The 12763-nt window shown below is 44.7% G+C and overlaps 1 protein-coding gene across 1 annotated transcript in view; it reads right to left on the bottom strand.

The window, feature by feature from the left end:
- The window catches only part of THSD4 (thrombospondin type 1 domain containing 4), a gene marked incomplete at both ends in the record, with an annotated part of 709334 nt that extends 697391 nt beyond the window's left edge, over positions 1 to 11943 (bottom strand). Inside the window, 2 exons of the mRNA XM_080656972.1 lie at positions 328 to 397; positions 11915 to 11943. Coding sequence (XP_080513098.1) covers positions 328 to 397; positions 11915 to 11943 — 99 coding nt within the window. The remainder of the gene's footprint in view (positions 1 to 327; positions 398 to 11914) is intronic.
- Between the last annotated feature and the right edge of the window lie 820 nt (positions 11944 to 12763).

Below are 12763 nucleotides of genomic sequence, written 5' to 3' on the forward strand. Positions count from 1 at the left end.
CGACCGCTGCCCTAGAGGGCAAAGTTCCATGCTGGTGCCCCACCATTCTCAGGTATGTAGTCTTCTCACTCTCCTCTCTCAACTGCCCCATTCTAAGAGGCACAGGCTGCAAAGCCAGCACCACGCCCTGATCAGAGACTTGGAGCTTCATTTTTAAGCTCCAAGGACTGAGGGGGGTTCAGAGGGCTGGTGAACATCCTATAAATGGTGCTTCCTTGCAAAACCAGTGGTGACTCACCTGCCAATAGAACAAAACTCAGTGTGGTGACTAGAGCGACACCAGCCCCCTGTGCAGAGAAGAAAAGCCTCTGAATGGCCATGGCTTACCTTTCTGTGTTCAGTGGAAGGATGTGAGCAGATGAGCTGGAATCCAAACAGCAGCAGGTAACCCAGGACTCTGAGAAGGAAAAACAGCAACGGGGAGGACTGTGAGCATGTTCCAGGCAGCAACACCAGCACAAGGCAGCTTTTCGCCTCATCATTGGAAGAGAGACACCAGTCCAACGCAGGGTCTGGGATGTGACCCAGAGAAGAGGCAAAGGGCAGCCCACGGGAGGGGAGGCAGCGGGCTGTGGCACCGGACAGATCTGGGATCAAGCCCAACAATACCACTTACCAGCAGGGTTTCTAGGTCAGTTAACCTCTTTGAGCCTCGTCTTCTTCCTTGTAAGATGGGGATAGCATGGAAGCTGGCCCCAAGGGTTGAGGAGGACTGAATGTGATAACATGCCATGTCTGACACAGTAAGTGCTAGTGCACACTGGGTGCTTCCGGAGCTGGTAAGGTCTGGGCTCTGGAGCCGGGCCAGGGGAGTTCCTCTCCCACACCCAGGCTGTCCTTGGAGCCTTTCCCTTGCCAGTCCTTGGTCCTTGGTGTCACATATGCTCCCCCTGGGCGGGATTAGTTGTGTTAAGCCCCCCTGTCACCAGCCCTGATTAGGGCTTGTCATCAAATAAAGGGAAGGTGCAGAAATAGGAGCCAGCTGGCCCTGAGACAGCGGGTGTGCTGGGAGACCGTGAGCTTTGGATTCAAACACATTGAGGCTAGGATCCCAACTCTACCCTTCCCATCTGGGTGATGCTGGGTCAGGTGTGTCTGCGCCTCCTTGTGCTCATCTTCTGTGAGGATTACTGATGCTGACAGAGATGAAAACTCCCGCACAGGCAGGCAGGCAGACAGGCAGGCAGAGGAGACAAGTATTGTCAAGTAGTTAAATGCCCAAAGTCCCTTGATTTCAAACCAACGGCATTGTTTTAAGCATCCCTACAAAAGGCCTTTGGCCCTACTGAGCTGTCTTGAATCTTTTCTAGAGTTTAATCCTGAGGACAGAAGTCAAGCAACCCAGTGGTCCTCAACCTTACTGAGACCTCCAACAAAACTGAAAGATAAAAAACACTGCCTTGTCCAAGAAAATACACTGTGTGGAGGTGGAGATGAAGAAGGAAACCTGTCTGAATCTGGGCTTAGGGCTTGTGGAGTTAGAAGAGGCTCCTACCATCTCTAAGAATCCTAAATTCCACCCAAATCCCCATTTTGTATGTAAATGAGCCTGGCCCTAACAGACCACACAACATGGATATGGACAAACTGGTTAGAGACTGTGCTGGGGCAGGAAGCAGGGTGAAGAGACATGCAACCAGATGTTAAATGCATCCTTCCTGCTGTTGTCTTCGAGCTGCAGCTGAAGCCCCAGCACAAGAACCAAGCATACTCCATGCGCACACATTCCAAAGGGAAGGGCTGAAAGTCTATGAGGACTGAAAAAGGATGTGCACCTGCCCAAGATGTCTTCCAGCAAAGGGGCAGGGGTGTCTAAAGGAGTGGGTGTGCACATGGAGGTAGAAAAAAAAAACAGCTTTTTTCTAATGGTATCCTTACTGGATCCAATTTGTCCTCTAAACCAAGAAACATGTGCATCATGACTCAGGAGTCTATGTGCTTTGATTACATGACCTTGGGCAAATCACCTGTGTGCCTCAGTTTCCTCATCTGTAAAATGGAAATAATATTGCCTGCCCTGCTGACCTCAAATGAGTGAATGTGCAAGAAAGCACATTATGAACCATGCCTACAAATCTGAATAAATTGTAACACATCCTGGCACTGTTACTCATTTTTAAAAAAACATAGCTTGGTGTGGTTTTGTTAAAAAAACAAAAACAAGCAGCAGCTCTATAAATGTCTTACAACCCAGGCCCTCAAAGTTCTTGGCAGACACCTAAGCCACACATCTATAATGTAACCAGAAGCAATTTTGCATAACTGCTCATCCCAGGTTACACTTCCAAAACTTTCAGGGCACTTGAGGCAGGAGAGGGCGTGAAAGACTGGAGGAGGGAAGAGTCTAAGTTTGTCCCCGTCTCAGAGGAACTGCTCTGCAGGTTGCCTGGTCAACTGTACTCCCAGATATTCCTGCAGCTTGTTCCCTCACCTTCAGGTGTCTGATGGAGATAAGACCCCTGGCCCTAAAAAGAACAGCACTCCTCTCCCAGGCCAGACAATATCTGTCTCCACAGCACTTACTATCTCACAGACAATGACTTTATTCACTTAAAGTACACCTCTGCCCACTGGAGTAAAAGCTCCAGGAGATTCGTGAATTGTTTCATCTCTACTTTATCTCCAGCATCTAGCAGTGTCTGCTATATAGTAAGAGCTCAATTCATTGAATTAATGAATGATGCTACATCATCTTGACAACCTTTGAAATGTCAAGGTAAGTGGAAATAGTGTGAATTACCATATTAAAAAATGTCCAAAGTAATTTGGGAAGCTTTTAAAAGTTCTCTCATGAAAAACTTATAAAAATCAGTTACATTTTTGAATTTCTATACGATGCCCCAAAATTCATTCTCATAGGATTGACGCAAGGTATGGCAGCAAAATGTTTGTTAGTGCCGCTTGTTACAAAAATGCAACACTAGTAGTATTTAGATGTTCAAATGCTTCTTTTCTTCATCGAGCTGGGCCCTAGTGAGGCTAAAATGCATAGGGGTATCCAATACAATTCATTCTGGAATAAAATCTTAGTTACTAAATGGGCTCTGCTCTGAATGGAATAGAAAAAATCCCCCCAATGGGGACATTATTCTTTGGCTGCAATAGCAACAGCTCTAGCAATATATAACCCTAGGGGCCAGAAGAAACTCCACCAAGGGCCGTAAGTTTCCCACCCCTGCTCATAGACTCTGTTTTGGGATGCCCCACCCTGCTCACACATACCTATCTAATTGGTAGTCTGTAGCTGTGCCCACACCATTTCAACACACCAACAATCTAGCCCAAATCCTTGTTCTCCCTGACCCAATTCGAAATTAATGTTCAGGGAATGTGAGAGCATGTGTGTGTCTGTGTGTGTGTGCAGCTCGTGTGTTATTTCACTTTGATAGTTTGCTTTGGCAAACTGCTCCCAGCTTGCAACGTTTTGACAGACTGAAGGCTACCAGGGCCTTTGGCAAACAAATCACAGTTCCCTCCGAGCAGTGGGGGAAGCCACATTCCTACCAAGACTTTCTGATTCACCCTGTAGGAGAATTCCACACCAATCAAAAAAGAAAAAAGAAAAAAAAGATATGCCATCTCCCCAGTGTTGTTCTAGAGTTTAAACACACCATCATTTCATTTCCTCGTGTAGAAAATAATCCTCATTGAAATTTGGTACAAGATTTACATCATGGAACTGGGGCTCTGGACTTCTGCATTTGCCTTGGCCCACCCGCCCACACCCATCCCACAGTCCTCAGACCCAGGGAGGGTGGGTCATGCCACAGCCCATGAGGTGGGTCATGCCACCTCAATTACTTCCACACCACTTGAGCATGTCAAGTCACAAAACAAGGAGCACAGAAAAATCTTAACTTCTTTTCTTCTTTAGTTAATACAACCCAAGAGATATTTGGGAAGCAACCTGATCACTAATAAAATTATACCGACCTTAACAAAAGAGAGCCAAAATCTTAACACTGAAGTGAAATCTCTACCTACTGCACTCTGGAGATCAAAAAAGGTTTGCTAAGCATGCATTTTACATCCTCAGCTCAATCATCTGCCTTCCTCAGACAGCAAATAAGATTAAAAATAGCAATGATATTGGTTAACGATACTTGATGGTTACCACCAATGTCAATTCTTACAAGTATTATTTCATCTAACCTACAACCATCCCAACAGGTACTTTTATTATACCCATTTTGTAGGTGAGGAAATTGAGGCACAGAGAAGCTATGTCATTTACTGAAGGGGAAAAGCCTAATTCCCATGCCAGCAGTCAGACCCTTGGCCTGGACCCTTAACTACTGTGCTCTGGGGCCTCATTAGGAAACAACACACCTTTAAACCAAGTATTTGCATTTGATCACATCAATTTTCTTCCCCAGTCTTATGAGACTGTGGCTTCACACACCTTGTTTTACTTTCTGTCACGGCTTGCAAAAATAATCAGAAAATGAGTGGATGCAATAAAATCTCATTTATCCAGCCTCACTAGAGAACATTAGAAGTTTTAAAACAATTGAAACTAACCATTTAAATTTCAATATTGAAAGAAAAATCATTCTATTTATTCCCTCTGCTTTCTCTTACAACATATGCTGAGCTTAAGTAACCTTTCTTAGATGGGTCACCAGTGTGCATATCTACCACTTTGCGCAGCCTAAGGTGGTGGCCTTGGAGCAGAGAGGTTGAGAGCCTTTGCTGTTACCTCCCTGCTGTCAAGCACTGCCTCCTGGACTGTGGATGAGCCTGTGTACTCCTAATCGTCTCCCTTTGTGTCGGCCTTGGCCTTGGAATCATTTAGACAACCAACCTGCAGCCAAACCAAGACCATACAGACTCTGCCTGGCTTTTGTGGGGTAAATATTTCAATTTTAAAGCATGGACTTTGGGACACCTATTCTAACTGCATATTGGTTTTTATTGCTTATTTCCAGCTTATCCACTCTTGCAGCCATTTCTGTTTTCTGGACCAGGGCCTCTGGAAAAGGGAGGTGTTCTGTCCCGCATAGCTTTTCTGGGCACAACATCCTTTGGTAAATTTCCCTGCTCTCGAGAAAACATTTCTGATACATCTTTGCAGCTAGCAGAGCACTCAGCAGAGTCTGCATTCAGGGATAATAAGTGGCAAGTGAATCAAAGAATGACAGGGTAGAATGAAGAGGGAAGAGGGAGGAGGTATCGGCCACTAAAGAAATGAAAGTGCTGTTGTGACAGACACTTTTCATCAACAAAGTGTTTTCTAAGTGCGTCCAGAATTCTGTCATAAAAAAATGGAAGAACTGGGAAAAGGAACACAATCCTAAAAGGAGGGTTTCTATAAGTTGGAGTCATTGGTTCTCATCCCAGGAGGTCAGTGTTAACTGAGGTCTATAAATCTACTTGGATACGTAAGGAATGGGTAGCTTGAAACTCAATGATCACACCTTGACTCCATTGAACCCTTTTGGTACAGAATGTTCTAGCAAATCCCACAGTCAAGTATTAAGTGATGAGGAAATGGTCCAGGTCCAGGGCTGTGCCAAGCATAACAAAAAATCAATACTGTCCAAATCCCTGCCATCATTTTATAGGAAGGGGTTTGCCAGGGCAGTCTTCCAAAAAACAATTTTATTTCCTCCTGGCCTCTATGCCTACCATTCAGATGGCTCCTACCGGGCTTCCCAGAACACATTCCAGCAGGTCCTTGCTGGTACACTTGTGTTCGTCTGCTCTCACCAGATGACTTGCGTTTATAGAGCATCAACCATGGTCCCATACCTGTTTATGCCAGTTGCTTTGTGATTACATAAAATATTCAAATAACACACAGACCCATGAAATAGAGTGCAAAAATTAAGAGTAGTTGTTAGTTGTTTCTACAAAATGAAGCTGAATGCTTTGTAAAGATGCATTAAAGAAAAGTAGCCAAGAAAAAAAAAAAAAACTACTGGCAAATTAGGTGTAGATGAGACAACTGTAAATGATTAGGGGCAAGAATAATAAAACTCTAGAATCATTCTGTACTCAGATTGCTTTGCAAATGTCTTTAAATTCTCACTCCACTTTAAAGAAACCCAAATGTTTAGATAATGCTTATGGGTGTGGTTTGTGCAGGAGAGACAATCAGGGGTTCATGCTCAAAGAAAAGTCCTTGGCCTCACATAAAAAAACTGGTGAGTGAATGCACATGTGTTTTAAGTGAAAAATAAACTGTTAAAGGTGTGTGTGTGTGTGTATAATTTGTATGATTTTCTGCTTTAACTTATTTTATAATTAGTGATCCTGGTCAGGAAAGAAAAATTTTCTATTTTACTCCTTTTACATAAAAGATAATTAATAATTTATTCATCCAATATTCAACAAATATTTATTAAGCATCAACTGGGCAGCAGTTTAGATGTGGGCTACACCAACTGTCCCTGCCTATTAACACCATGAGGTTGAATGTGTATGACCCTCCTCTTCTTCCCTCTCCCCCCCCCCTCCTCCTCTTCTTTCTCATCTTCTTCATTCCCTTCCTCTCCTCCTTCTCCCCATTCCTTGGTCACTGGCATAAGGACACTGAATGACCCCATGGTGCTTCCCAATTCTCACATACTAGGGGCCCAGTGCATGAATTCGTGCACCTTGAAAGGAACTGTGGGCCGTGAGGCTGCGGTGGGCAAAGGGGGGCGGTCTCGGCCCATCCTCCACACCCCCACCCGGCCCCTTCCGCTGCAGCCCCCAGTCTCCTGTCTGCTGGCAGTCCCGTTCCTGCCACCACCACTCCCATGTGCTGACGGCGCAAGCCCCGCTCGCACCTGCTGATGACATGGAGCAACTGGGGCCGGCACCGGCAGTGGGTGCGAGAGGCGGCTGCCGGCCCTGATTGCCCCTCAGGAGCAGAGGGAGGTGGAGTAGCCCTGAGGGGCGACTGGGGCCGGCAGCCACCACTCAAACTCGCTGACGGCACTGAGTAATCGGGGCTGGCGCTGGGTGCTGGCAGCAGGTGCAAGTGGTGGCTCCAGCACCAGCAGCGGGTGCAAGCGGGACTGGCATTAGCAGCAGGTGCAAGTGCCAGGCAGGACCGCAGCGCACAGGAGCAAAGAATTTTCAGTAACCACCAGAGGCTCGGCCCGATGACAGTGACTAGTACCCTGCCTTGGTCTGGTGCCCTCACTCACCTGCTCCACCATCCCGCCACAGCTGACGATGCCCACCATGTTCTGCACTCTGCCACCTGCTGCCGACGCCCGGTGCATGTTCCATGTGCGCCCCCTGGTGGTCAGCGCATGTCATAGCAACCAGTCGTTTGGTTGTTCTGCTGTATGGTCTATTTGCATATTAGGGTTTTATATATATAGATTTCCTTACCCCTGAGGGGAATCTCAGTTCTCACTGTTGAGTCACACCTCAAATATCACTATTTTGGGTGTTCTCTTTCTCACACATACAAACACACTTTCTTTACCCACTTTCTTCCTTTCTGTATTCAATAGGATCTTTTTCAGTTGCCTGAAGAACATCACCCACCTTTCTCTTTATCACTTCCTCAATCCCTTTGAGTTGTATTTCTAAGCGAAGTAGCTGACAGGCATTACAGTAATATTACTCACTGAAATGTATATCAAGGGAAAGAAAAGCCTTTAAGTTTCAGAAGACTAAAACCAGACACTTGACCTAAGGCCATCAATCTGTACAACGTTTAAAATGATCCAGAACTCCCCATAAAATCTATAAAAATCACCATCTAACTCTGTAATCTCTCTAATTACGTCTGCATTTCTTCAAAAACTACCATTCAAAATAAGAATCACTGAATCAACTTTATTTCCTGACAATTTAACCAATCATTTGGCATTTTCATAGTTTTGTTTTCATTTCAAACATAAAATATATCAATTACACTAAAGCACTCCACCAGGGAAAGCAAGAGCCCTGAGCAAGCAGACTGGCTCTAACAGACTCAGCTGGCTGCCCATGGTAGGCAGTCGTCATCGCTTGTCGCAGAGCTTCTGGGGAGAAACTGTTTCCTTCAACTCAGTCACTGAACAAGCACATGGGATGTAGCTGTGCATACAAAGAAAAAGGTGCACAATTTAGAGCATGTCCTCAGAAATATAAACACTTCTCATCACTTAGTACTTCTTCCTCTCTAACTTGGAACAGATTAAGGAACATTCCTTAATCTAGCTTTGACCGACTTTTGGTCCAAAAGGATTTTACTTACCCTACATTTTGCATGGCATCCAAATCTGGTCCAAGGTTGAGTGACAGCCCACTAAACAGTTCCATTAAAAATTTAAATCTTACATTTCTTCTGCTACTGGATTTCACTGTGATTCTTTTTCATTACTACGGACTCTGAGTGAGCCGAGATACTCTTGCTACATTAGTACTCAGGGCTTCTCTGTCTCTTTTAATGAGGAAGAAGCTGACTTTATGCTTTTCTGTGACTTGGCAAAAACTGAGCAGGGATTTTTAAACTAAATCTCTACATATCAGAATTGTGAATCCCCTTAAATGTTTTTTCCTCTGAGGGATTTTCTTGGCAGCTAACTTCTAATTTTGACCTGTTTCCCCTGTAGGCAGAGAAATCTGCCAGTTTCTCCAATGGATCTTTACCCATTTGGTTGCCTTGATAAATATTAAAAAGGCCTAAATATGTGTTTTTCATCTACCATTTTTATCAATGACCTCTTACTCTTAAAGTAACCATAGCCCTTCTCCCCAGAACATTTTGAGAAGTATTTAAACAAAAGACACTCTAGGTTTGTTTTTGTTGGGTGTGGAGGGTTGTGTGATGTCCGTCCACCACCCCGCACCGTCCGTCCCAGTTTACATGGCTCTAGAAACAGACTGTGATGTGAAATAGTTTGAGTACCTGGCTTAGGAAGGAGACCTGACAGAAAGCTCCAGCGGAGCTCTCCCAAAGAATCAGTCCTCAAAATTCACAGTTTTCCTCCAGTCCTCAGGGGAACTATCTGGCTGAGCAACCTTGTTCAAACAATCCCTTAGCTGACAGTGGTTCTCAACCTTTCTAATGCCATGACCCTTAATACAGGTCCTCATGTTGTGGTGACCCCCAACCATAAAATTATTTTCGTCGCTACTTCATAACTGTAATTTTGCTACTGTTAATGAATCGTAATGTAAATATCTGTGTTTTCCGATGGTCTTAGGCAACCCTGCTAGCGGTTCTCAACCTGTGGGTCGCGACCATTGGAAAACACAGATATTTACATTACGATTCATTAACAGTAGCAAAATTACAGTTATGAAGTAGCGACGAAAATAATTTTATGGTTGGGGGTCACCACAACATGAGGAACTGTATTAAAGGGTCGCGGCATTAGAAAGGTTGAGAACCACTGCAGGACCCAAAATCCAGAGTCCTGCCACCAGGAGAGCAAGCTGACATCACGCTATCAAGTACTCCCACCTGCTCATTTCTAATCTGTGGGCAATTTCTCTGAAATAATGCACAGCTTAGAGGTGAGCCCGGAACCCCCTTGATGGGAGATGGCCTCCACACCACAGATCCTTAGAAGGCTATCAATTAAAATCCTAGGACATCAAGAAAAAATATTTGCAAAAGGGGATTTGTCCCAAGTAAAGCCCTTCCTGTGTAGCCTGGTGGCCACAATTATGAGGGTCCTCAGTACTTTTAAGGGCTTTTCTGATAACAGCCAGATTTTACACTTTTTTACCACATGGTGAACCCAGCTTTGGTCATCTGCTGCTCTTTTCAATCCAGTTCAGTATGTGACTGTGACATTCACTTCTCTGTGCCCCCTTAGGTGTTCAACGAGGCCGAGGTCCCCATGTGGCCTGTGGTTTTACATCAGTGTGATGGAGCTTCCACAAAATGCACGTATAGTGCATGTCTTCAAATATCTTTTAAATTATTTTTTAAACTATTGCTTAAAAATGCACATATGCAAAATTAAATTAAATGCCAAATATTAACCCTGCAGATACCATGAAACATTAACTTGGGCTGTCCTGTTAATGGCTTGGATTTTGCAAAGGCCTCTAACTGTTTCTGCTACACATGTGAATGTCACTGATGAAGAAGGTTATAGCTCTGCACAGGTCTTTGAACTTCAGGTCTGCACATGTCTGTTCATGTAATTATACAAGCAACTACAGACTACAGTGCACACACATGCACTACTGCACTCAATTAAATGCCTGGCCTGGGCCTAAGAGCACCTGCCAGGCAAATGCTCAAGCACTGGTTGGGCAATCGTATGTGGCACCATCATAATAACATACTATAAACCATTTTCCTTTTTTGTAGTCCCTCCACAATAATGTATAGTTATTGGGGGAGAGGGGGGGTTTACACAATATCCTTTGTAATTCAACTTTGAAACAAAAGGTTCTTCCTTCCCATCTTTCTAGATTCTGAATTAATTAATCTAAAGAATATCCTAAAATTGCAAGATGAGTTTTAGCAAAAAAACAAAACAAAAAAAAAACTGTTACTAATTGCAATTATTTACCTGTATGGATCAAGATTTTTCTTAATACTATGCAGCTAAAACAAGTGTAAAATCAATCGGGTGATGAGGCTGATGTACCAGCTATCAGCCATAAATCCTAAGTTCAAATTTTGGTGTTTACCCAAACAGACTCAATGACCTCATAATGTGTAAATATTAGAAAGCTGAACCTGGAAAATAAATTTATCTTTCTTTTTTTTTAATCCTCACCCAAGGATCTGTTTTCTCATTGATTTTAGAGAGAGAGAAAGGGAGAGGGAGAGAGAGAGAAACATTGATATGAGAGAGAAACATCAATCTGTTGCCTCCTGTATGTACCCTGACCAGGGATGGAACATGCAACCTGGGTATGTGCCCTGAGCAGGAATCAAACCTCAACCTTTTGGAGTATGGAATGACACCCAATTACATGAGCCACACTGACCAGGGCTAAAATAAATTTATCTTAATGAACTAGTGCCATTGGCTACTTTATATATCGAGACTAGAGGCCCAGTGAACGAAATTTGTGCACGGCGGGGGGTGTCCCTCAGCCCGGCCTGTGCCCTCTCTAATCTGGGACCCCTCAGGGGATGTTCAACTGCTGTTTTAGGCCTAAACCATCAGTCAGACATCCCTCTCACAATCCTGGACTGCTGGCTCCTAACCACTCGCCTGCCTGCCTGCCTGCCTTATTGCCCCTAACCACTCCCCTGCTGGCCTGATTGACACCTAACTGCTCCCCTGCTGGCCTGGTGGCCCCAACTGCCCTCCCCTACTGGCCTGATTGCCCCAACTGCCTGCCCCTGCCGGCCCAATCTCCCCCAACTGCCCTCCCCTGCCGGCCCAATCTCCCCCAACTGCCCTCCCCTGTCAGCCTAATTGCCCCCAACTGCTCTCCTCTGCCAGCCCAATTGCCCCCAACTGCCCTCCCCTGCCAGCTTAGTCGCCCCAACTGCCCTCCCCTGCCGGCCTGGTTGCCCCAACTGCCCTCCCCTGCTAGCCATCTTGTGGTGGCCATCTTTGTGGTGGCCATCTTGTGGCAGCCATCTTTGTGGCAGCCATCTTGAGGTGGCCATCTTGTGATGACATCACACGAGGGTGTCGTGCGAGGGTGTGACGCCACCAAGGCTTTTATTATAAAGGATTTCACATAAAATTTTGATTAAAGAATTTTTAAAAGGGTCTATTAGCTTAAAGTTTGAAAATAACCTCAATGACAGGAACTACAATCCCTGAGCGCAGAGCCCTTTTTCTGACTCTGCACTAAAGGAATGTGGCACAGCGGTTGAGGACTCTGACCACTGGTTTCTGTTCTGCAAATTAGAGATTCTAGTGCTTGTTCCACTTATCTCGCATGGTTGATATTAGGATCAGATTTTTTTAAATGCAGGTAAAAGTCATAGATGTTTTGAGCAGATTTTGACTTAATTGATCTGGTTTCTTATTCTCTTTTTAAAAGGTTCTCCACTTACCTGAGAAACCCCATGAAATTGGAAACCATGATGCCAGGGTCCAGGGAAAAAGCAAGGCCTCCTGGGAGATGTTGCCAATTTTCTGCAGGTAGGAGTGGTATTCAAACTCCTATAGAAGGAACAACAATGCTATTTTTAGCATGGTGCTTAGGAAAATTCTTCAGGCTACAATTCTGCAAGTAGGCCAATGAAACCAGAAGTGATCAATGGAAGACATGAGAACACAAATTCCATTGACCAGTTATGATTACCAGATTTCCCAGTTGAAGTCTAATTGTGTATAAACATGAGGTACCAAACTTACAGGACATTCAGCACAGTGACTAATCCACACAAGATGTCCAATAAATACCTATCAATGATGATCTCTGAGGACCCTGAGAAAGAAGATACCTACTAAGAAAAGCTCCCGGTGGCTAACTGGGCGCAAATTAAAAACCAAATAAACAAACAACAACAACAAAACAGAGCCTAGCAGCCATTTCTAGACAGGACCCTCTTATGCAAATTGCACTTCATGGAGAAGCCTGCATTGTGTTTCTGCCATCTGAGCCAGCCCTTGATGAAAGAATTCCTGGACTCTAATTTCAACCAATAGGACTGAGGCTTTCCCCATTCAATCAGAGATGTGCAGCTTCAACAAACCAGCAAAGCTCTATTCTGGTCAAGCAGGATAGAGCCTTTTGGACCAATCAAACTGTGAGGATTGGAGGCCTCATTTGCATGAAAACAGACCAATCAGGGACCAGGAGCCTAGGACTTCTGTCTGTATAAGCCAGCTCCCCTCTGGCTCTGGGAGTACACTTTCCCTTTCCACCCAAGACTGAAAATTGCATTTCCCTGGCTGAG

This window comes from Plecotus auritus (genome assembly GCF_963455305.1).
Source record: "Plecotus auritus genome assembly, chromosome: 1".
Classification (NCBI taxonomy): domain Eukaryota; kingdom Metazoa; phylum Chordata; class Mammalia; order Chiroptera; family Vespertilionidae; genus Plecotus; species Plecotus auritus.